The 21,340-nt window shown below is 45.8% G+C and overlaps 2 protein-coding genes across 21 annotated transcripts in view; one reads left to right on the top strand and one right to left on the bottom strand.

Annotated features, from left to right (window-relative positions):
- ASPRV1 (aspartic peptidase, retroviral-like 1) overlaps positions 1–21,340 on the bottom strand; it is a 212,607-nt gene that overhangs the window by 153,593 nt on the left and 37,674 nt on the right. For 9 of the 20 annotated variants that reach the window (XR_002342599.1, XR_002342598.1, XR_002342607.1 and 6 more), the window contains exons 1-2: positions 1,566–1,898; positions 619–699 (exon numbers count right to left, since the gene is read on the bottom strand). The gene's annotated coding sequence lies outside the window, so the exon portion shown is untranslated. Of the gene's footprint in view, positions 1–618; positions 700–1,188; positions 2,105–2,215; positions 2,374–19,165; positions 19,601–21,340 lie in introns of those variants that run through there. The other 11 variants (XR_002342602.1, XR_002342605.1, XR_002342601.1 and 8 more) reach the window with 7 other exon arrangements.
- PCBP1 (poly(rC) binding protein 1) lies at positions 2,608–4,329 on the top strand. Its single transcript, XM_003125057.4, has one exon. The coding sequence runs from the start codon at positions 2,877–2,879 to the stop codon at positions 3,945–3,947; it is 1,071 nt and encodes a 356-aa protein (XP_003125105.1). The 5' UTR covers positions 2,608–2,876; the 3' UTR covers positions 3,948–4,329.

Raw genomic sequence — 21,340 nt, 5'->3', positions numbered from 1 at the left:
AATTAGAGGCAGCAAAAAGCTCTTCTTTCCATCTCTTAACACCCATGTAGGAACGGCTCTTTTGAAACACGTATCTGTTGCTTGGGCTACAAGTCATTTGTCACATTGAATTGAAAAGTCCACAGACCATGATTTATCTAAAACTCTGTCACGCTCTGTCAATATCTGCAAAGAACTGGAGGCTTGGCGCCAGAGCAAATTTATTTTATTTATTTTTACCTGGGTGGAGGTTGGGGTGGGGAAGGCGGAAGTCATGCTCATGCCCATGGGTAGCTGAAGGAAGCAACTGAGTCATACAGAGAAAGAAATTGTTTGCTTCCACAGAGCCAGGTAGACTCAGTTGTGCCAGAGACCAGGCTGGACTGACAGATACTTGAGGTCTGATGCAGGGCTGAATCACTTCCTCCTCTCCATCCTCACCCAGACACCTCATTTAAAAAAATAGCACCTGAGCCCCTTACAGGTATAGCTCACACCAGGAAAAACTCCCAAGCAGATACAAACAGGTGACTATGCAACAAAAGGTTACCTGAGGGATCCTTTTAATGACAAGCTCATCCAAATAGCACTTAAATTCTAAAACCCTGACTTAAGAGAAAAGTTGGGAAATGTGCTCACCAATAAGTACATCAGAAGGTCTGAATTCCATCCTGAACAGTGCGTGACCTTGAATTAGTCACTTCATCTAAGTGATTTCATCTGTTAAAAGAGAGACAGAACACGTACCTCAGAGGATCACTGTAAAAATTAAAGACAGTATGCAATAAAATGGCTAGCACAGGCTCTAGCACCGGCAAATGCACAATAAACGTCTTTTCCTTCTAGCCTGTAAGTCAACAATGATGGTAAACCGAGGTTCACTGGCCAGCTGACCCATGTAAAAGGTCATAAGTATTCTAGTCATTCAAGGAAATGGTCTTTTTTAAAAAGCTTTACAATAGCATTTCTTTATCTCTCCAGCATAACAGCCTATACACTGGTCTAGGAAAGCAGTAACTTCCCATTTCGTTTCCTAAAGCAGTGATCTCTAAATGTTCTGGTACTGGGGGCCCAAACTAATCAATGGTTCTGTTTCCTCGCCCCCGCCCCCACAATCATCCATTATTAAACTTGAAATGAGCAGAGACTCGGTATGATGCCCACATTTCACTTATTCACGTTCCCCTTTCAAATTAATTTGAAAATTACAATAAAATTCGCCCGCTGAGGTTGGGACCAGCCTGCAGGGTTTCACTCCTATCTGGTAAGAGTACTCGCTGCACGGGAAAGGCCCCAACCCACCGGCATCCGGAGCCGGGAGGGGGGAGGGGCGCGTTCTAGAGCTTTCAGGCCGACCCCAATTTCTCGTTGGCGACGAATCCAGGCCACGTGTCGCCATTTTGTGTTCAGGAAACATGGCGGCTACGCCCGCGGGGACGAAGGAGGGGGCGGAGGGGCCGCCACGTTAGCCGCTTTCTCTCAGGGATCCGGAAGGACGCTAAGCACCCGGTCTTTTCTGTCAGGCTCAGCCAAAGGAAAGGGGAAAGGGCAGAAATCACAACTGCCACACCAACCACCCCAGCGACCTTTCTTTAGCGAGAGGAACCCGCGGCTGGACACTCGGCAGCAAAGGCCTTCCAAGATGGCGGGCCCGGTTGGGGGCCGCCCCCAGAGAGCGCGGGCGCGGCGCGGCGGCTGCACCATGCGGGAAAAGGCCGATGTGCAGTAGCGGGAGCTTAACCTTGGCGGGGAAAACCGCAGGAACTCCCCGAGCACGGGTAAATGCGGTGCCCTAAATGAACGCCACTGTCTGAAATGTCTGACAAGGTGGCAGCGACTAAACACCTGCGCAGGAGGTGGGGGTTTCTGCGGGTCTAACAAAGTTGCAAAATGCAGACAAAGCATTATGTAAATGGACGCCATACTCTTTATGGCCATGTTTCTAACACTTCCCAGAAACCATCAGTAGAGCCGCGAATTTGGCGGCGGCGCAGGAGGGCTTTCGGCCTTTCTCCTCACAGGCCGCCTCCGCGGTGGCGGGGAGGGGGTGGGGGCTGGCGCGGGGCGCCCGGACGCCGAGGACGAAGGGGCCCCACGTGCCCGCCCGCCGGCGCGCGCCCGCGCCCGCGCCCGCCCAGCGGGCCTCGCCTCGCCGCCCCTCCCCCCGGAAGACCACAGTTGCCCCTCCCATCCTCCCCACACCCTCGCGCACGCGCTCTGGCTGCCTCACGCGCACGTTTTAAACCCGCGGCGTCCTAGCTGCCGCCTGCAGTTTCTCCCGGGGCTGTCCGAGTCGCTCCGTGTCCAAATCGCTTTTATAGAGAGGAAAAATAATGTGTCGCACCGTCATTCACAACACTACATTTCCAATCATCCGCCGGCGCCTCTAGGGTTAATAGAATACATGTTCGTTTTTAAGCCTTGCCGGACTCACAGCTTTTACCCACCGGGGCTTTATTTTCAATGCTAGGCTGGTAAAAGGGTTTTCTAAAAAACTATTCCATGGGGATTGGCGTAATCTTGTGACCTAAAAACCATGGGTCCTCTTTTTTTTTTCAAGGGGTCCTGCGCACAAGCACTTCCGGGGTCAGAGGGTACGCGGGGTTGAAAGCGGGCTTCCCGCCCCGCCCAGACCGCCGAGGCTGCCGCCGGAGTCGCCACCGCCGCGCCCTCGCCCACCCGCCCGCCCGCCGCTCCCGGCCCCGCTCGCCCCCTCCGCCGCCGCCGCCCGCCCCTGCGACGACGCCGCGGCCTCCCTCCCGCGCCCGCTCGCTCCCGCGGCCCTCGCTCGCCTCGCGCCGGCAGTTTTGGGCCTACACCTCCCCTCCCCCCGCCAGCCACCAAAGACTTGACCACGTAACGAGCCCAACTCCCCCGAACGCCGCCCGCCGCTCGCCATGGATGCCGGTGTGACTGAAAGTGGACTAAATGTGACTCTCACCATTCGGCTGCTTATGCACGGAAAGGAAGTAGGAAGCATTATTGGGAAGAAAGGGGAGTCGGTTAAGAGGATCCGCGAGGAGAGTGGCGCGCGGATCAACATCTCGGAGGGGAATTGTCCGGAGAGAATCATCACTCTGACCGGCCCCACCAATGCCATCTTTAAGGCCTTCGCTATGATCATCGACAAGCTGGAAGAAGATATCAACAGCTCCATGACCAACAGCACGGCGGCCAGCAGGCCCCCGGTCACCCTGAGGCTCGTGGTGCCGGCCACCCAGTGCGGCTCCCTGATTGGGAAAGGCGGCTGTAAGATCAAAGAGATCCGCGAGAGTACGGGGGCCCAGGTCCAGGTGGCGGGGGATATGCTGCCCAACTCTACCGAGCGGGCCATCACCATTGCTGGCGTGCCGCAGTCTGTCACCGAGTGTGTCAAGCAGATCTGCCTGGTCATGCTGGAGACGCTCTCCCAGTCTCCGCAAGGGAGAGTCATGACCATTCCGTACCAGCCCATGCCGGCCAGCTCTCCGGTCATCTGCGCGGGCGGCCAAGATCGGTGCAGCGACGCTGCGGGCTACCCTCATGCCACCCATGACCTGGAGGGAACACCTCTAGATGCCTACTCGATTCAAGGACAACACACCATTTCTCCGCTCGATCTGGCCAAGCTGAACCAGGTGGCAAGACAACAGTCTCACTTTGCCATGATGCACGGCGGGACCGGATTCGCCGGAATTGACTCCAGCTCTCCAGAGGTGAAAGGCTATTGGGCAAGTTTGGATGCATCTACTCAAACCACCCATGAACTCACCATTCCAAATAACTTAATTGGCTGCATAATCGGGCGCCAAGGCGCCAACATTAATGAGATCCGCCAGATGTCCGGGGCCCAGATCAAAATTGCCAATCCAGTGGAAGGCTCTTCTGGTAGGCAGGTTACTATCACTGGTTCTGCTGCCAGTATTAGTCTGGCCCAATATCTAATCAATGCCAGGCTTTCCTCTGAGAAGGGCATGGGGTGCAGCTAGAACAGTGTAGGTTCACTCATAACCCCTTTCTGCTGTTTTCCCATGATCCAACTGTGTAATTTCTGGTCAGTGATTCCAGGTTTTAAATAATTTGTAAGTGTTCAGTTTCTACACAACTTTATCATCCGCTAAGAATTTAAAAATCACATTCTCTGTTCAGCTGTTAATGCTGGGATTCATATTTAGTTTTATAAGCTTTTCCCTGTTTTTAGTTTTGTTTTGGGTTTTTGGCTCATGAATTTTCTGTTTGTCGATAAGAAATGTAAGAGTGGAATGTTAATAAACTTCAGTTTAGTTCTGTAATGTCAAGAATTTAAAAATTAAAAATGGATTGGTTAAAAAATGCTTCATATTTGAAAAAGCTGGGAACTACTATCTTAAACTCTTTGTTGGTGCATTTTTTTCCCCCTCCCCTTTTAGCATAAGGGCTTTGTAGGGAGAAGGGTGGGCCCGTCCTTGGTATTTTCTCAAGTCCTTTTCACCTTATTGGTAAGATTCCATTCCCTCTCAGTTCCAACAAAGGAGCACAGCAGGCTGCGCCCATTTTGGGGTGGTTGCAGAGATGGGGATGCTCTCTTGAAAAGTGACATCTCTCCAGCCAGATTCCAGAGAGAGGCCTCTGCCCATTTCTCTGATGGAAAACATAAGGGATTTCTTAGATGGAAAAAGTATGCCCATTCTCTAGACCTCTGATGAATGGCAGTATATCCTCTCTTACCAGCCCCACCCCCAATCTCACGTGGAAAACTCTTAGGAACAAAAAAGAAAAAATGTTCTGAGGTGGGAGGAGCGTGGGGGACCCAGAGAGGAGGTGGAGGAGGGAAGGGCTGGACTGGGGGTGAAGGGAGGGGCTGAGGTGGAGGGAAGGGCCAGGGGCTAGGGTGGGGCGGGGTGGGGAGGGCCTTAGAAGAGGTGGAGGTGGGGATGGAGGGTCTTGGTTGGGTAGCAGGACTGAATGGGGGATGGTACCAGCGGGGCGCACGTGTCAAGCATGCACCTGTGGCAAGCAGCCTGTCAGAGGATGTTATTACACCTGCCAATTGCCCATCCAGAAACAAAGGAGGCCCAGCTTCTAATTCCTCAGCTGTGTGCAGTGTTTAGAGAAATCATTGTACCGGGAAATAATTCTGCCCGAATGGGGCAGTTCTCTCAGGCAGGAATGCAGACTGATCCATTGACAACTGCCTAAGAATGACCTCAATGTTAAAAACGCAGATTCCTGGGTCCCACCCCATACCTAATCAGAAGACTACATTTATAACAAAACTACAAGAGATTCTTAGATTTGAGTGCCACAATTCTCTTCAGTGGATTAGGAGGACCTTGTAAAGGCCTAGCAGCCTCATGTTCACATCAGCCAGTGGGTCTAGGCTGAACCTGATGAGAGAAGAATTTTCTACCATTAGACAAACTAGCAACAGCAGCATAGGACAAAAGACGATTAGATGCCAAAGTGCAATTCAAACCAGGCACTGTGGGAGATCACTAACAACGGAGAGAAATTCCCCGGGGGAGGGGAGTATTAACCACCATAAATATTTGTTGAGGCTTATTCCTACAGGGCATCTGCTGCTTTTTTTCTGAGGTACAGACCTGTTTCCAAGAGTCCCTGGAGGTAGGATTGGGGTCTACCATGTACTTTATGCTCACTATGGAGCTCAAGTTCTGGAGTTAACCCTGAATTAAAATTTGAATTCTGCCACTTGGGCAAATTATTTAAGCTTTATATAAAATGGAAATGTTAAAATACACATCTCTTGGGCTTGGGAGGGGAAAGTAAAACAACTTTGAATATACTTTAGATTCAATATATTTTAATCTCGAAAAGTCAAAGGCCCATTTCTTTTCACAACATTTTGGGGCAGAGAAATATTAGAAGAAAGCAATGTGTACTAAATTATAAGCTGAGAGAAGACAGTCGTCCTGAGGGGCCAGGACAGGTAAGGTGTCACTGCAGCAACGTGGATCGCTGCTGTGGCTCAGGTTCGATCCCTGGCTCAGGAATTTCCATATGATGGTGCAGCCAAAAAAAAGTAGGCCTCCAGTTTTCCTCACCCCCCCCACTTCCCTTTTCTACCCCTTAAAAGAAAATTAGCAATAATTTGTACAATATTGATTTAGGCAGCAAGGATGAATAGGATAGGAAGAATGGCAACTTGGAGAAAATAAAGGCAGGAACAACAGTTAGAAAACTACCTCAGGATTCCCACTGTGGCTCAGCAGTAACAAATCCGACTAGTATCCATGAGGACACGGGTTTGATCCCTGGCCTTGCTCAGTGGGTTAAGGGATCCAGCTTTGCAGTGAGCTGTGTGGTGTAGATGACAAACTGCTCCGATCCAGTGTTGCTATGGCTGTGGCATAGGCCAGAGGCTACAGCTTCGATTCAACTCCTAGCCTGGGAACTTCCATGTGCTGTGGGTGCAGCCCTAAAAAGATGAAAAAAAGAAAACTATGTCAGATAAGCAGTTTATAATATTGGTTGGGAAATGGTATCAACAGAAATGCATACAGAGAGTAGCCAATGCAAGAGACATTGAAACAGTATGGAGACCAGAGAAAGATGTAAGGAAGGGGAGCAGTCAATTCAGACAGGGTGATGGGAGTATTTGCAGGCAGAAATATTCAACAAGTAGCTTGAAATAGGAGACCAATTCTGAAGGGAAATCAGAGCTACAGGGAGACAGGTAACTGGAGGAAAGGGCTAGAGATTGAGCTTTGGGGTATATCCTGGGGGTAAGGGACCTAGTCTGATTATTCACCACTGTATCTCTTAACACCTGTCACCATGCCTGATATATAGCAGGGGCTCAGTAAGTATCTGTAGAATGAATATGGAGGAAGCAGCCAATGAAGAAGGAATAGTCAAAGCAGGGGGAGGAAAAACCAGGATAGCACCCTTGAGAGTAGTAAAGGACTAAAGGACAAAAGTTTCAAGGCCAATGGAATGACAATAATGCTGTAGCATTATTGATGTAATTGCCAGGTTTAACAGGTTTGATTGAACATCTACTATGTGCAAAAATACTCCGAATTAAAACATGAAGTTTTGGTACAGTTGTGAAATGTATAATAGCCCATTGTAGTTAGAGCATGGTAAAGGGAGGGAAGAGGAAGTGAAGGAAGCCACAGAATCATTCGAAGCTAAACTATAAACAGTTTTGAATGCCATAATAAAGGGTTTAAGCTTTATCTTGAAAACCAGTGGTCTCCAAACATTTTCTGAAAATGTACCCGTTCTGTAAAATCTTTAGCATAGACCCTAATTACATGCTCATTTATTTATAAATTATAAATACAATCTATAGTCATTATGCTTATTTATAAACTATATACAAGCATAATTCTAAATATTCATGACATTTAGAAAACACAAAAATCTTAAATGTTAACAGTTAAGATAAAAAACAAACTGAGGAAGTTCCTGTTGTGGCTCAACGGTAACAAACCCGATTGGTGTCTGTGAGGATGCAGGTTTGATCCCCGGCTTCCCTCAGTGAGTTAAGGATCTGGCATTCCTGTGAGCTGCAGTGTAGGTCACAGACACAGCTTGGACCTGGTGTGGCTGTCGTGTAGGCCAGCAACTGTAGCTTCGATTCAGCTGGGAACTTCTATATGCCAGAGGTTCGGCCCTAAAAAGCAAAACAAACAAAACACTGAAATCTAATTTCTAAAAGTTTTTTTTAACCCCACCCCCACCCCTACCCCTAGTAATTTTAGAGATAAAGGGGATACTGGAGAAGACAATTTCAATGTCATAAGTATCCTCAGGGAGGAGTTCTCATCATGTCTCAGTGGTTAACAAATCCAACTAGGAACCATAAGGTTGTGGGTTCGATCCCTGGCCTCGCTCAACGGGTTAAGGATCTGGCATTGCCGTGAGCTGTGGTGTAGGTCGCACTCAGCTCGGATCCCACATTGCTATGGCTCTGGCGTAGGCCAGCGGCTACAGCTCCCATTAAGACCCCTAGCCTGAGAACCTCCATATGCCATGGGAGCGGCCCTGGAAAAGACAGAAAGACAAAAAAAAAAAATCATCCTCAGGGAGTAGAATTTCAGAGGAGATATGGCAGGGAAGCCAGATTACAGCAGGAGAGAAGGGCCTGAGGGCTGAGGAAGCAGCAATTCAAATACTTGCTGCCAAAGAGAGTAAAGAAATAGGGCAATAACTTGAGGGAAGAGAACAGGAGGAAGGTTTTTTTGGGGGGTAGAGGGGTTTGAAAGGAACTTTACTGAAGGCAGAGTAATAAGGAAGCAATGGAAAAGCTAAAAATAAAAGCTACTGGAGATCCCTTTTTAAGGATCTACATTGTCACTGCTATGGAAAGGATTTGATCCCTGTCCTGGGAACTTCTGCACATCATGGGCGCAGCCAAAACCAAACAAACAAACAAGCAAACTAAATAAATAAATAAATAAAAGATACGGGTAAGAACCCTGGATAAAAGAGGGCACTGGAGCAGTGACTATCAGATGCCAGGCAGTTAGACTATTAAGAGTTTCATTCAGGGAGTTCCCATCATGGCACAGTGGTTAACAAATCCAACTAGGAACCATGAGGTTGCAGGTTCGATCCCTGCCCTTGTTTAGTGGGTTAAGGATCCGGCGTTGCCGTGAGCTATGGTGTAGGTCGCAGACTCGGCTCGGATCCTGAGTTGCTGTGGCTCTGCCATAGGCCGGTGGCTACAGCTCCGATTCAACCCCTAGCCTGGGAACCTCCACATGCCGCAGGAGTGGCCCTAGAAAAGGCGAAAAGGCAGAAAGACAAGAAAAAAAAAAAAAAAAGAGTTTCATTCACTTTGTCCCTTTTGAATGGGGAATTGCATTCAAAACTCTTCTCCTTTCTCTTTGAGGCAGCTTGAGCAGATCCAGTGCTCTTCTGGATTGAGGACTGGAAATCGATGAGCCCCCTCTGGGCTTGCTGTATTTCTTGTCACAACCCCTTTCCTATCACCAGCTGTTAGGCCACAGCCACCACCACAGTCAGGAGGAGACTGAACAGGTTGACAAACACCTGTTGTGTCATAGCCCCTGGACTTGTCCCACATGTTTAGAAGGCTGGTCTCCCCCCACCTCCCAGTCTCCTCCCTTACCCACTCAACACCCAGCCACACATATATCACCATTACATGCCCCACCCCAGTCAGCAGTTTGGGCAATGAATCACCATTCTTGGGTTCACCTCTAGAGCAGTTACTTATTTTCTGTCACCTGTTTGCCAAGAGCTTGAGGTTTGTGAGCTGAATCCACCTCACACCCCACCCCACCCCCACCCCCAGCTACCCAAGTAGTGAACCACATACGGTTCAGCATCGCTGGGCCTGTCACCTCCTGCCAAAGAGACAGCACCCAGCCAAACATATAAATAGGCGGTCACTCCCAGAGAAGCTTTCCAGGGCTGAGTCCTCTGGCCACGTTGCCTGGCCTGACCACATGAGGATTCCAATCTGACCACATCACTCCCGGGCTTAAAGGCCACCAAGTCCCACCTCTATCCATGGTCTACAAAAGAAAACCCAAACTTCCCAGCATAGCTTACAGACCCTTCAGGATCTGTTCCCACCAGGCTCACCAGTGCACAGCCTGCCAGTCTCTTGTCTCTGCCTTTAGCCAGCCATACAGAACGACTTGCAGTTCTTCAAAGTTATTCTGTTTGCACGTCCTTGCATTTAGGAAATCATTTTCTTGGTAATTCTGCCCCTAGCTGTCCTCTTTTTTTTTTTTTTTTTTTTTTTTTTTTGTCTTTTTGCTATTTCCTTGGGCCGCTCCCGAGGCACGTGGAGGCCCCCAGGCTAGGGGTTGAATCGGAGCTGTAGCCACCGGCCCACGCCAGAGCCACAGCAATTCGGGATCCGAGCCGCGCCTGCAACCCACACCACAGCTCACGGCAACGCCGGATCATCAACCCACTGAGCAAGGGCAGGGACCAAACCCGCAACCCCATGGTCCCCAGTCGGATTCGTTAACCACTGTGCCACGACGGGAACTCCTGTCCTCTTCTTCATTACCTTCCCTGGGGTTCTGGGGCTCCTGCTCTTGAGCATCAAAATTCTACCAGGAAAATTATATTCTACCTATGATTGAGGGACCTGAGTTCTAGTCCTGGCTCTAGGTAATCTTGGATGAGTTGCTCACCCTTTTAACTGGAGGGAGGGCTGTAAAAAAAAAAAAAAACAACAACATTAGAAGATATCTAAGGAGTTCCTGTTGTGGCCCAGAGAAACAAATCTGACTAGCATCCATGAGGACACAGATTCCATCCCTGGTCTTGCTCAGTGGGAAAAGGACCTGGTGTCGCTGTGAGCTGTGGTCACAGACACGGCTCATATCTGGCATTGCTGTAGCTGTGGCGTCAGCCAGCAGCTACAGCTCTGATTTGACCCCTAACCTGGGAACCTCCATATGCCATGGGTGCAGCCCTAAAAAGACAAAAGACAAAAAAAAAAAAAAAAAAAAAAAAAAAAAGATATCTAAGATGTCTTAGTCCTCCATTTGAGATAACTAGATAAGATAGTATCCATAGCTGCCTTGGGAAATAATACTGCCTTCATGGGCACCCATCTCTGCTTCTGCCTCCTGCCATAGCACTGACTTCTGACACACAGGCCTTCTTCTGTTAACACTCTAAAAGAAAAACAAACAACAACAACAACAAAAATGGAAGTTATCCAAAAACTGGCAGCAAAAAGCCCCAGCTTGGCATTTGGGGTAACTATTCACCAGGCCTTGATTGAGGTGGAAGCAGAAAGGAAGAAACTACCCGAGAGATTTGCTCTAAACATCCCAGAAGGTACTATCACCTTTAGACTTTATGGGGAAGAGGAGAGGGCAGTAGAGGGGAAGGAAAAAGGGGCATGCCAGAGAAGCCACACGCAGGTGGGCGGAGTTAGCCACCCAAGCCCATCTAGGCTGCCTCCCCCAGCTTTCATGCCCTAACAGTGGGGCTCTGTGAGACGGCTCTGGCTCCCCTGAATGCCCCCTGGACCCACGTTCACTACAGTAGGAAGGACCTAACTATAGCTGCCCCCTTCTTCTCCCAGCAGCCGATTAGGACTCCAGACATCTGCCATGAGGCCGAGTGCACCTTGGTAGGGAGCTGAAGCAACCATACTTCAGTGATAGCAATCAACCTCGTTAATCACGTGGGTGGTGGAAGACCCCAAATTAGCCATTCAACCACAGTGAGGAAAAAGATGCACTTTTTAAAACCTGCCTCCATGTAGATGAAAACCTGTGCCTTCACTTGTTTACCTCTACTTCAGAAGGTATAATCTGGGCTTCTCCCAATGGCTCCTGACAGGACTTCAGTGAGGTCAGATGTGATCATTCCCTAGCCTGGAACCTGAGCCACTCAAGCAACATCTCCAAGACCGGCTAACATTTATCAAAATCTTGCTATGCGCAAAGCCTGTTTCAAGAACTTTCAATGAATTAACTCCTTGAATCCACAGGGCCTTCTGAGGTACATATTATTCTGAGGCCCCTTTACAGGTGAGGAAACTGAGGCACACAGCAATGAGGTGAATTGAGCCAGGTTACAGAGCTAGTCGGAGGAAGAGCCAGTATTTGAGCCTGAGCAATGTGGCTTGCAAGGTGCTTTCTTTTTTTCTTTTTTCTTTTTTTTGGTCTTTAGAGGGCCGCACCCATGGCATATGGAGGTTCCCAGGCTAGGGGTCGAATTGGAGCTGTTGCTGTCGGCCTACACCAGAGCCACAGCAACTCGGGATCTGAGCCACATCTGCGACCTACATCACAGCTCACAGCAATGCCGGATCCTTAACCCACTGAGCAAGGCCAGGGATTGAACCTGACACTCCATTGTTACTAGTCAGGTTCGTTAACCACTGAGCCACAGCAGGAATTCCCCCAAGGTGTTTTTTTTTTTTTTTGGTCTCTCTCTTTTTTTGTTGTTGTTGTTGTTGTTGCTATTTCTTGGGCCGCTCCAGCGGCATATGGAGGTTCCCAGGCTAGGGGTCGAATCGGAGCTGTAGCCACCGGCCTACGCCAGAGCCACAGCAACGCGGGATCCGAGCCGCATCTGCAACCTACACCACAGCTCACGGCAATGCCGGATCCTTAACCCACTGAGCAAGGGCAGGGACCGAACCCGCAACCTCATGGTTCCTAGTCAGATTCGTTAACCACTGCGCCACAACAGGAACTCCCCAAGGTGCTTTCTTAACCACCGTTCTGGACTGTGCCACTAGGCCAGAAAAACTGCCCTGGGAGACTCTAAATGGACAGATAATCTGCACGCTGTTTTATTTTGTCTTTACTTTTACTGCCCAATGGTTCAATTAACACAGCAATATATAATATATATATATTATACATATAATATATATATTATATATATATAATATAGAACATACATAAATATGTAATACATATGGAAACCCATATTGCTGCCTATCGCTAACTAGAGGTTAACATCTTCTAGTCTTTGTTTTATCTACTGCTCTTTTAGAGTAGCATATATAGGGAGTTCCCTGGTGATCCAGTGGTTAGGACTTGGTGCTTTCAATGCTGCAGCCCAGTTTCAGTCTCTGGACTGGGAACTGAGATCCCACATCAAGCCGCTGCACACTGTGGCCAAAAAAATAAATTAAATGGCGTTTTATTTTAAATTTAATTTTACTTAAATTTAATTTTTTATTTTTATTTAAATTGAATTTAAATTGAAATTGTATGCTATTTTTTGTTTCATTAAATTGAGATAGCACTGTATAGCATAAGAGTCATTATTTTAAAGTGTATAGGAATTCCAATTGTGGTGCAGTGGAAATGAATCTGACTAGTATCTATAAGAATGCAGTTTTGATCCCTGGCCTTGATCAGTGGGTCAGGGATCCAGCATTGCCTGGTGTAGGTTGCAGACTCAGCTCAGTTCCCACGTTGCTGTGGCTGTGGTATAGGCCAGCAGCTACAGCTCTGATTCGACCCCTAACCTGGGAACTTCCATCTGCTGCAGGTTTGGCCCTAAAAAGCAATAAATAAATAAATAAATAATGTATAATTTAGTGGGTTTTAGTATATTCACAACATTGTACAATCATCACCATTATCTTATGCCAGATGTTTCATTACGTCCAAATGACACTCATACCTGTTACCAGTCACTCCTCATTCCTCATGCACCCCATCCACCCAAGTCATTGGCAACCAATAATCTATTTTCTAACTCTGTGGATTTGCTTATTCTGAGCATTTCATATAAATAGAATTATATAATATGTGACATTGTGTCTAGCCTCTTTCACTTAGCCTAATGTTTTCAAGGTTCATCCATGTTGCAATACTTTGTTCCTTTTTATGGCTGAATATATTCCATTGTATGGCTATAGCACGAGTTGTTTATCCATTCATCAGTTAATAGACATTTGAGTTGTTTTCACTTTTTGGCTATTACAAGTAATGCTGTTATGAACATTCATGTGTAAGTTTTGAAATGAAAACATATGTTTTCATTTCTCTTGAGTGTATACCTAGGAGTGGAATTGCTGGGTCATAAGGTAACTCTGCTTAACTTTTTGAGGAACTGCCAAATTGTTTTCCATGGTAGCTGCACCATTTAGATTCCTGACAGCAGTGTATGAGGGTTCCAATTTTTCTACCTTCTTGCTAATGCTCATTAATTTCCCTTTTTTTGGTGGCAGGACTCATCCTGGTGGATGTGAAGGGGTGCCTTGTTTTGATTTGCATTTCTCTAATGATTTTGCATTTTTTCTTGTGCTTATCACTCATTTGAATGTCTTTGCTGTAGAAATGCTTATTCAAATACTTTGCCCATTTTAAAACTTGGGTTATCTTTTTATTGTTGAGTTCTAAGAGTTCTTTACATATTCTGTGTACTAGAATATTTTTGGTTTGTTTCTTTTGCCCTTTTTTATTTTTTTGCTTTTTAGGGCCACACTCCCAGCACATGGAGGTTCCCAGGCTAGGGGTGTAATCAGAACTACAGCTGCCAGCCTACACCAGAGCCATAGCAACACCAGATCCAAGCCAAGTCTGTGACCTACACCACAGCTCACGGCAATGCCGGATCCTTAACTCACTCAGAGAGGCTAGGGATCGAGCCCGCAACCTCGTGTTTCCTAGTCAGATTCGTTTCCGCTGTGCCATGATGGGAACTCCTGCCTTTTTTTAAATTGATGTATGGGTGATTTACAATATTGTGTTAATTTCAGGTACACAGCCAAGTGATTGTGATACATATTTTTTTCAGATTGTTTTCTATTATAGGTTATTACAAGATGAATATAGTTCCTGGTGCTAAACAGTAAATACTTATATATAGTGATATGTATCTGTTAATCCCATACTCTTAATTTATCCCTCTCCACTCTTTCTCCTTTGGCAACCATTGTTTGTTTTCTATTTCTATGAATCTTTTTCTGTTTTGTAAATAAATCCATTTGTATTATTTTTATTTATTTTGTCTTTTTAGGGCCACACCCACAGCATATGGAGGTTCCCAGGCTAGGGGTCAAATTGGAGCTCTAGCCACTGGCCTATGACACAGCCACAGCAACATAAGATCTGAGGCAAATCTTCAAACTACACCACAGCTCACAGAAACACCGGATCCCTAACCAACGGAGTGAGGCCAGGGATTGAACCTGCGTCCTCATAGATGCTAGTCAGATTCGTTTCCGCTGAGCCACGACAGGAATTCCTCCATTTGTAATATTTTTTAGATTCCAAAAATAATATTTGTTGTATACTAGAATCTTATCTGATAGATGACTGCAAATATTTTCTCGCATTCTGTGGGTTGTATCTTAACTTTCTTAATAGTGTCCTTTGAAGCTAAAAGTTTTAAATTTTGATTAAGTCTAGTTTATTTTTTATTTGATTATTGTGCTTTTGGGTGTCATAGCTAGGAAATTATTGCTTAATCCAAGGTCATAAAGATTTAAACTAATGTTTTCTTCTAGGGTTTTATAGTTCTACCTCTTATTAAGAGTTATATAAAACTCTTACGGAGTTCCCATCATAGTGCAGTGGAAACGAATCCGACTAGGAACCATAAGGTTGCAGGTTCGATCTCCGGCCTTGCTGAGTGGGTTAAGGATCTGGAGTTGCCATGAGCTGTGGTGTAGGCCAGCAGCTACAGTTCCAATCAGACCCCTAGTCTGGGGACATCCATACACTGTGTGTTTGCCCTAAAAAAAAAAAAAAAGACAAGTTCATAAAGATTTAAATTAATGTTTTCTTCTAGAGTTTTATAGTTCTACCTCTTATTAAGAGTTATATAAAACTCTTACGGAGTTCCCATCATAGTGCAGTGGAAACGAATCCTACTAGGAACCATGAGGTTTTGGGTTCAATCCCTGGCCTCACTCACTGGGTTAAGGATCTGGCATTGCCATGAGCTGTGGTATAGGTTGCAGACGCAGCTCGGATCCCGCCATGGTTGTGGCTCTAGCTGTGGCATAGGCTGGCAGCTGTAGCTCTCATTAGACCCCTAGCCTGGGAACTTCCATATGCCGCAGGTGCGGCCCTAAAAAGCAAAAAAAAAAAAAAAAAAGAGTTATATAAAACTCTTAAAAGAAAACATAAGTATAAACCTTTGATCCATTTTGAGTTAATTCCTGCATATGGAATAAACAGGGATCCAAATTCATTCTTTTGCATGTAATATTCAGTCATTTGTTGAAAAAAATATTTTCATTACATCTTATTTTTTTAACAATACACTGTAAGCATTTTCACAATAAATACCTTTTTTTTTTTTTTTTTTTTCTTTTTAGGGCTACACTTGTGGCATATGGAGGTTCCCAGGCTGGGGGTGGAATCGGAGCTACAGCCGCCAGCCTACGCCACAGCCACAGCAATGCAGGATCTGAGTTGCATCTGTGACCTATACCACAGCTCACAGCAATGTCAGGTCCTTAACCCACTAAGCGAGGCCATAATAGAACCCTCAACCTCATGGATGCTAGTCGGATTCATTTCCGAAGTGCCACAACAGGAACTCCAATAAATACTATATTGTAGTAGTATTTTTTTATTAGCCATATGTGTTCCATTACATTGATGTAATTTATTTAACTAAGCTATTTGTAGACATTTAAGTTGTCTTCACATTTTACTGTTTTAAATTATCCAGTTGTGAATATACTTACAAAAATATCTTGAGCTATATCTCTGATTATTTTCTTTCTCTCTCTCTCATTATTATTATTTATTTATTTATTTATTTATTTTGGTCTTTTTAGGGCCGCACCTGAGGCATATGGAGGTTCCCAGGCTAAGGGGTCAAATCAGAGCTGTAGCCGCCAGCCAAAGCCAGAGCCACAGCAACTCAGATTACAAGCTGCACCTGCAACCTACACCACAGCTCACAGCAACACCGGATCCTTAACCCACTGAGCAAGGCCAGGGATCAAACCTGTGTCCTCGTGGATGCTAGTCAGATTGCTTTCCACTGATCCATGATGGGAACTGCTCTGATTATTTTCTTAGGACCAAGTATTCAAAGAGGAAAAAAACCCTGGCTGACAGAGCAGCATCATTTTTAAGGCCTTAGATGTATGTTGTCATTTTGCTCTCCAACAGCAGTTCTCAGACTTTTTAGTCCTGACATCACTTTACACTCAAAAATTATTGCTGTTCATGGAGTTCTTGCTGTGGTACAGAGGGATCCTTGGCCTCTTAGGAGCACTGGGACACAGGTTCAATCCCCAGCCTGGCACAGTGTGTTAAGAATCCGGCATTGCCACAGCTGTGGCTTAGGTTACAACTGCAGCTGGGATCTGATCCCTGGCCCAGGAACTCCATATGCTGTGTGGAGGCCAAAAAAGAAGAAAAAAATAATTGCAGTTTCTAACAAGTTTTTTTTGTGTGGATTATTTCCATCTATATTAACTGTCTTAGAAATTAAAGAATAGGAGTTCCCGTCATGGCGCAGTGGTTAACGAATCCGACTAGGAACCATGAGGTTGCGGGTTCGGTCCCTGCCCTTGCTCAGTGGGTTAACGACCCGGCGTTGCCGTGAGCTGTGATGTAGGTTGCAGACGCGGCTCGGATCCCGCGTTGCTGTGGCTCTGGCGTAGGCTGGTGGCTACAGCTCCGATTCGACCCCTAGCCTGGGAACCTCCATATGCCGCGGGAGCAGCCCAAGAAATAGCAACAACAACAACAACAACAACAACAAAAAGACAAAAGACAAAAAAAAAAAAGAAATTAAAGAATAAAAAATTTAAATATCTATATATTCATTTCAAAATAACTATAATAAACCCATTAAATGCTAACATAAGTGATATTTTTATTAGAAATATTTTCCACAACAAAAATATTTCATGAGAAAAGTGACAGTTTTACATTTGTGCAAACCCTTTCCATGTCTGGCTTAATAGAATATGCTGGAGTTTCATATCTGTTTCTACATCAGGCTGCTAAGCTATCATACATTATCCAGCCTCTGGCAAACTGCACTTTACACTAATGAGCAAAAGACTGAAAAGTATTATCTCAGTATTATCATGAAAATAGTTTTGACCTCTCAGACCCCTAAAGAGTTTCAAAGAGCCCTAGGGTCCCTGAACACTCTAATAAATGCTTCTCTGTAAGATTTTTATCAGTGTATGCTCTTAGGACTACCCCTTTACCCTACACCTTCACGAACACTGGGCATCATCTTTTTTTTTTAAAACATTTGCTAATTTGTTAAGCAAAAAGCGGATCCTCTTTATGACTTTTTTTTTTTTTGTCTTTTGCTATTTCTTGGGCCGCTCCCGAGGCATATGGAGGTTCCCATATCGGAGCCGTAGCCACCGGCCTACGCCAGAGCCACAGCAACGCGGGATCCGAGCCGCGTCTGCAACCTACACCACAGCTCATGGCAACGCCGGATCGTTAACCCACTGAGCAAGGGCAGGGACCGAACCCGCAACCTCATGGTTCCTAGTCGGATTCGTTAACCACTGCGCCACGACGGGAACTCCTCTCTTTATGACTTTAATTTGCATTCTGTAATTTCTAATAATGTTGAAAGTTTTTCATTATCTTTGTCATTTATATTTTTCTAGCCTGCCTGTTCATATCCTTTGCACATTTTATTCCTGAGCTGAACATCCTTTAGCTTAATGATTGTAAGAGCACTCTATATAGTTAGGATTTTAGCCCCTTGTTGTGAATGTTGGAAGTGTTTTTGATGTGCTTGAGTTTTGTTTTATATAGGCAAACCTATGGGGGTTTTTTTGTTTGTTTTTGTCTTTTTAGGGCTGCACCCACGGCATATGGAGGTTCCCAGGCTAGGGGTCCAATTGGAGCTGTAGCCACCAGCCTATGCCACAGCCACAGCAATAGCAACACCAGATCCGTGCCACATCTGCAACCTACAGTACAGCTCACGGCAACAGGGATCTTTAACCCAGTGAGCAAGGCCAGGGATCGAACCTACGTCCTCATGGATGGTAGTCAGATTTGTTTCCACTGAGCCACGACGAGAACTCGTATTGTATTTTTAATGGTTTCATCTTTTCCTTTTGCCCAGCCCAAAGACTAATAAATTTGCCTCCTATTTAATTTCCCACCAGCAGAGTGGGAATGTGCCTATTTGGCATAGAAAGGCAACAAGAAGTACCAGATTAGGAGTTCCCGTCACGGTGCAGTGGAAAGTTGTGGGAAATGCATTCTTTTTTTTTTTTTTTTGTCTTTTGTCTTTTTGTCTGTTGTTGTTGTTGTTGCTGTTGTTGCTATTTCTTGGGCCGCTCCCGCAGCATATGGAGGTTCCCAGGCTAGGGGTTGAATCGGAGCTATAGCCACCGGCCTACGCCAGAGCCACAGCAACGCGGGATCCGAGCCGCGTCTGCGACCTACACCACAGCTCACGGCAACGCCGGATCGTTAACCCACTGAGCAAGGGCAGGGACCGAACCCGCAACCTCATGGTTCCTAGTCGGATTCGTTAACCACTGCGCCACGACGGGAACTCCGGAAATGCATTCTTTAATATGCAATGGGCAGGTCAATTATTACAGTTTCCGTGGTGGACAAGTTGTCAGTTTTGACATTTAAAATCTGGAGTTCCCGTAGTGGCTCAGTGTTTAACAAATCCAACTAGGAACCATGAGGTTGTGGGTTCGACCCCTGGCCTCCTCAACGGGTTAAGGATTCCGCGATGCTGTGAGCTATGGTGTAGGTCGGAGACATGGCTCAGATCCCACGTTGCTGTGGCTGTGGTATAGGCCGGCAGCTGTAGCTCCAATTTGACCCTTAGCCTGGGAACCTCCATATACCATGAGTACAACCCCCCCAAAAAAGAAAAAAAAGAAGAAGAACCAGATTAGCACTTTCATAGTATCAATAACATTTTATTTTTATGCTGTTGGTTATTCGGGTATGACGCAATAAAAGAGAAATCATATTTGAGTCAGAATGAAGATGCTCTTTGATGTCGTCATCATAGATTATCTCCCAACCAAGTAAATGTCCTTGCAGAGAAAATCTCTGCTTACCCAGAACAAGATGACAAAAGTAGGGTTTATTGTTTGTGTGTCTGTAAAGTAGGTAGGTCTCACCTGCTCAGAAGGCTGGAGACGTGAGTTTCCTATTCCTCACAGGAAAGAAGGTGACCCATCTGGGTGGGCCTCCTGGCCTCATGCCAACACTGGGGTGCCCAGCAGGGGGCTGTATCAATGAACCTGAAGTGGGGCCAATTTATATCCAAAAATTTAGCAAGGGATTTAGGTATCCAAGAAGTTAAAGATTTATTATTGGACAATAGCCCAAGCACTCATGACCTATTTCTTAGGAAGAAACATTTTAAAATAAGAAAAGGAAACTAGAACTTAACAGTCTGACAGGATATTCTAGCTAACCACAAATTTACAGAATTATAGCTTAGCTACTGAGATCTTCTCCTTTTGCAACTTTTTGCAAATCTCTCCAGTAAGTGCCACCCTCTACAGCTTGACTGCTCTCTGAAAAAGGTAATCAGAAACCATTACAAAGTGGATTTTGCATCCAAGGTGACTAAGCCCCCTTAGCAGGGATTTTCCCAATATTGTTTCTCATAGTCTTAACTTCACTAGAGAACATTTTTCCTTGCCAGTCTGGCAGGTAAAAACAAATGTCATGACATTATGTTATATTTGACTTCATCATATATGCTGCATTTTCTTTCCCCTCAATTTGTCAGTTTCCTTTAAGCTTCTGCTCTGCAGAAGTTTCTAATGGCTAAAAAGCTAAATCTATCTGTCTTTAGAGTTTCTGTCTTTAGTGTCATGCTTGGGAAGTCCGTGCCTCACAATTATTAAAAAAAAAAAATTTTCTAGTATTTTATATTTTCATTTTTTACATTTAAATCTAACCCATCTGAAATTTCTTTTGGAATCTATGATAGGGAACGCTAATAATTTTCCCCCAAAATTGCAGGCTAGTTGTCCCAATGATACTTATTGAATAATCCAGGAATGACAAATATGTGGCCTGAGTGTAGTCTTCCGTTCCTGGGCCCCTGGAAGACATTTCTAATCAAATGCAGAACTCCTGGCTAAGCCTAGACAGCCCTCCTAGAACTTCAGGCAGCCACCTCCTACTCCTACCTATGAGATTGGGTATCAGGATGGAAACTTTTTGTCATTCTCTAGACTAATCCTTCCTCTTTCCCACTGATGCAAGAAGACTTTATTAGAAAATACATTTTTGGGAGTTCCCATCATGGCTCAGTGGTTAACAAATCTGACTAGGAACCATGAGGTTGCGGGTTTGATCCCTGGCCTCACTCAGTGGGTTAAGGATCCGGCATTGCAGTGAGCTGTGGTGTAGGTCAAAGATGCGCAGCTTGGATCTGGCGTTGCTGTGGCTGTGGCGTAGGCCGGCAGCTACAGTTCTGATTAGACCCCTAGCCTGGGAACCCCCATATGCCGTGGGTGCAGCCCTAGAAAAGACAAAAAAAAAAAGAAAAAAAGAAAATACATTTTTGGGGAGTTCCATTGAGACTCAGCAGTAACACACCTGACTAGTATCCATGAGGACTTGGGTTTGATCCCCGACCTTGCTCAGTGGGTTAAGGATCCCCGACCCTGTGAGCTAGGGTATAGGTCGCAGATTTGGCTCAGGTTCCAAGTTGCCATGGCTGTAGTGTAGGCCAGCAGCTACAGCTCCAATTTGACCCCAACCTTGGAACTTCCATGTCCCTCAGGTGCAACACTAAAAAGACCAAAAAAATGCATCAGGCATTTTAAAAGCTGCCCTGGAGTTCCCACTGTGGTTCAATGGGTAAAGAATCCAACTGCAGCAGCTTGAGTTGCTGCAGAGGGGCGGGTTTGATCCCCGGCCTGCCGCAGTAGGTTAAGGATTCAGTGTTGTCACAGCTGCAACTCAAATTCAATCCCTCGCTTGGGAACTTTCATATGCCACAAGTGCAACCATTAAAAAAA

This window comes from Sus scrofa, chromosome 3 (genome assembly GCF_000003025.6).
Source record: "Sus scrofa isolate TJ Tabasco breed Duroc chromosome 3, Sscrofa11.1, whole genome shotgun sequence".
NCBI classification, from domain to species: Eukaryota; Metazoa; Chordata; class Mammalia; order Artiodactyla; family Suidae; genus Sus; species Sus scrofa.
Note: the sequence above shows the minus strand (reverse complement) of the source record. Positions and strands in the feature narration are given on the sequence as shown.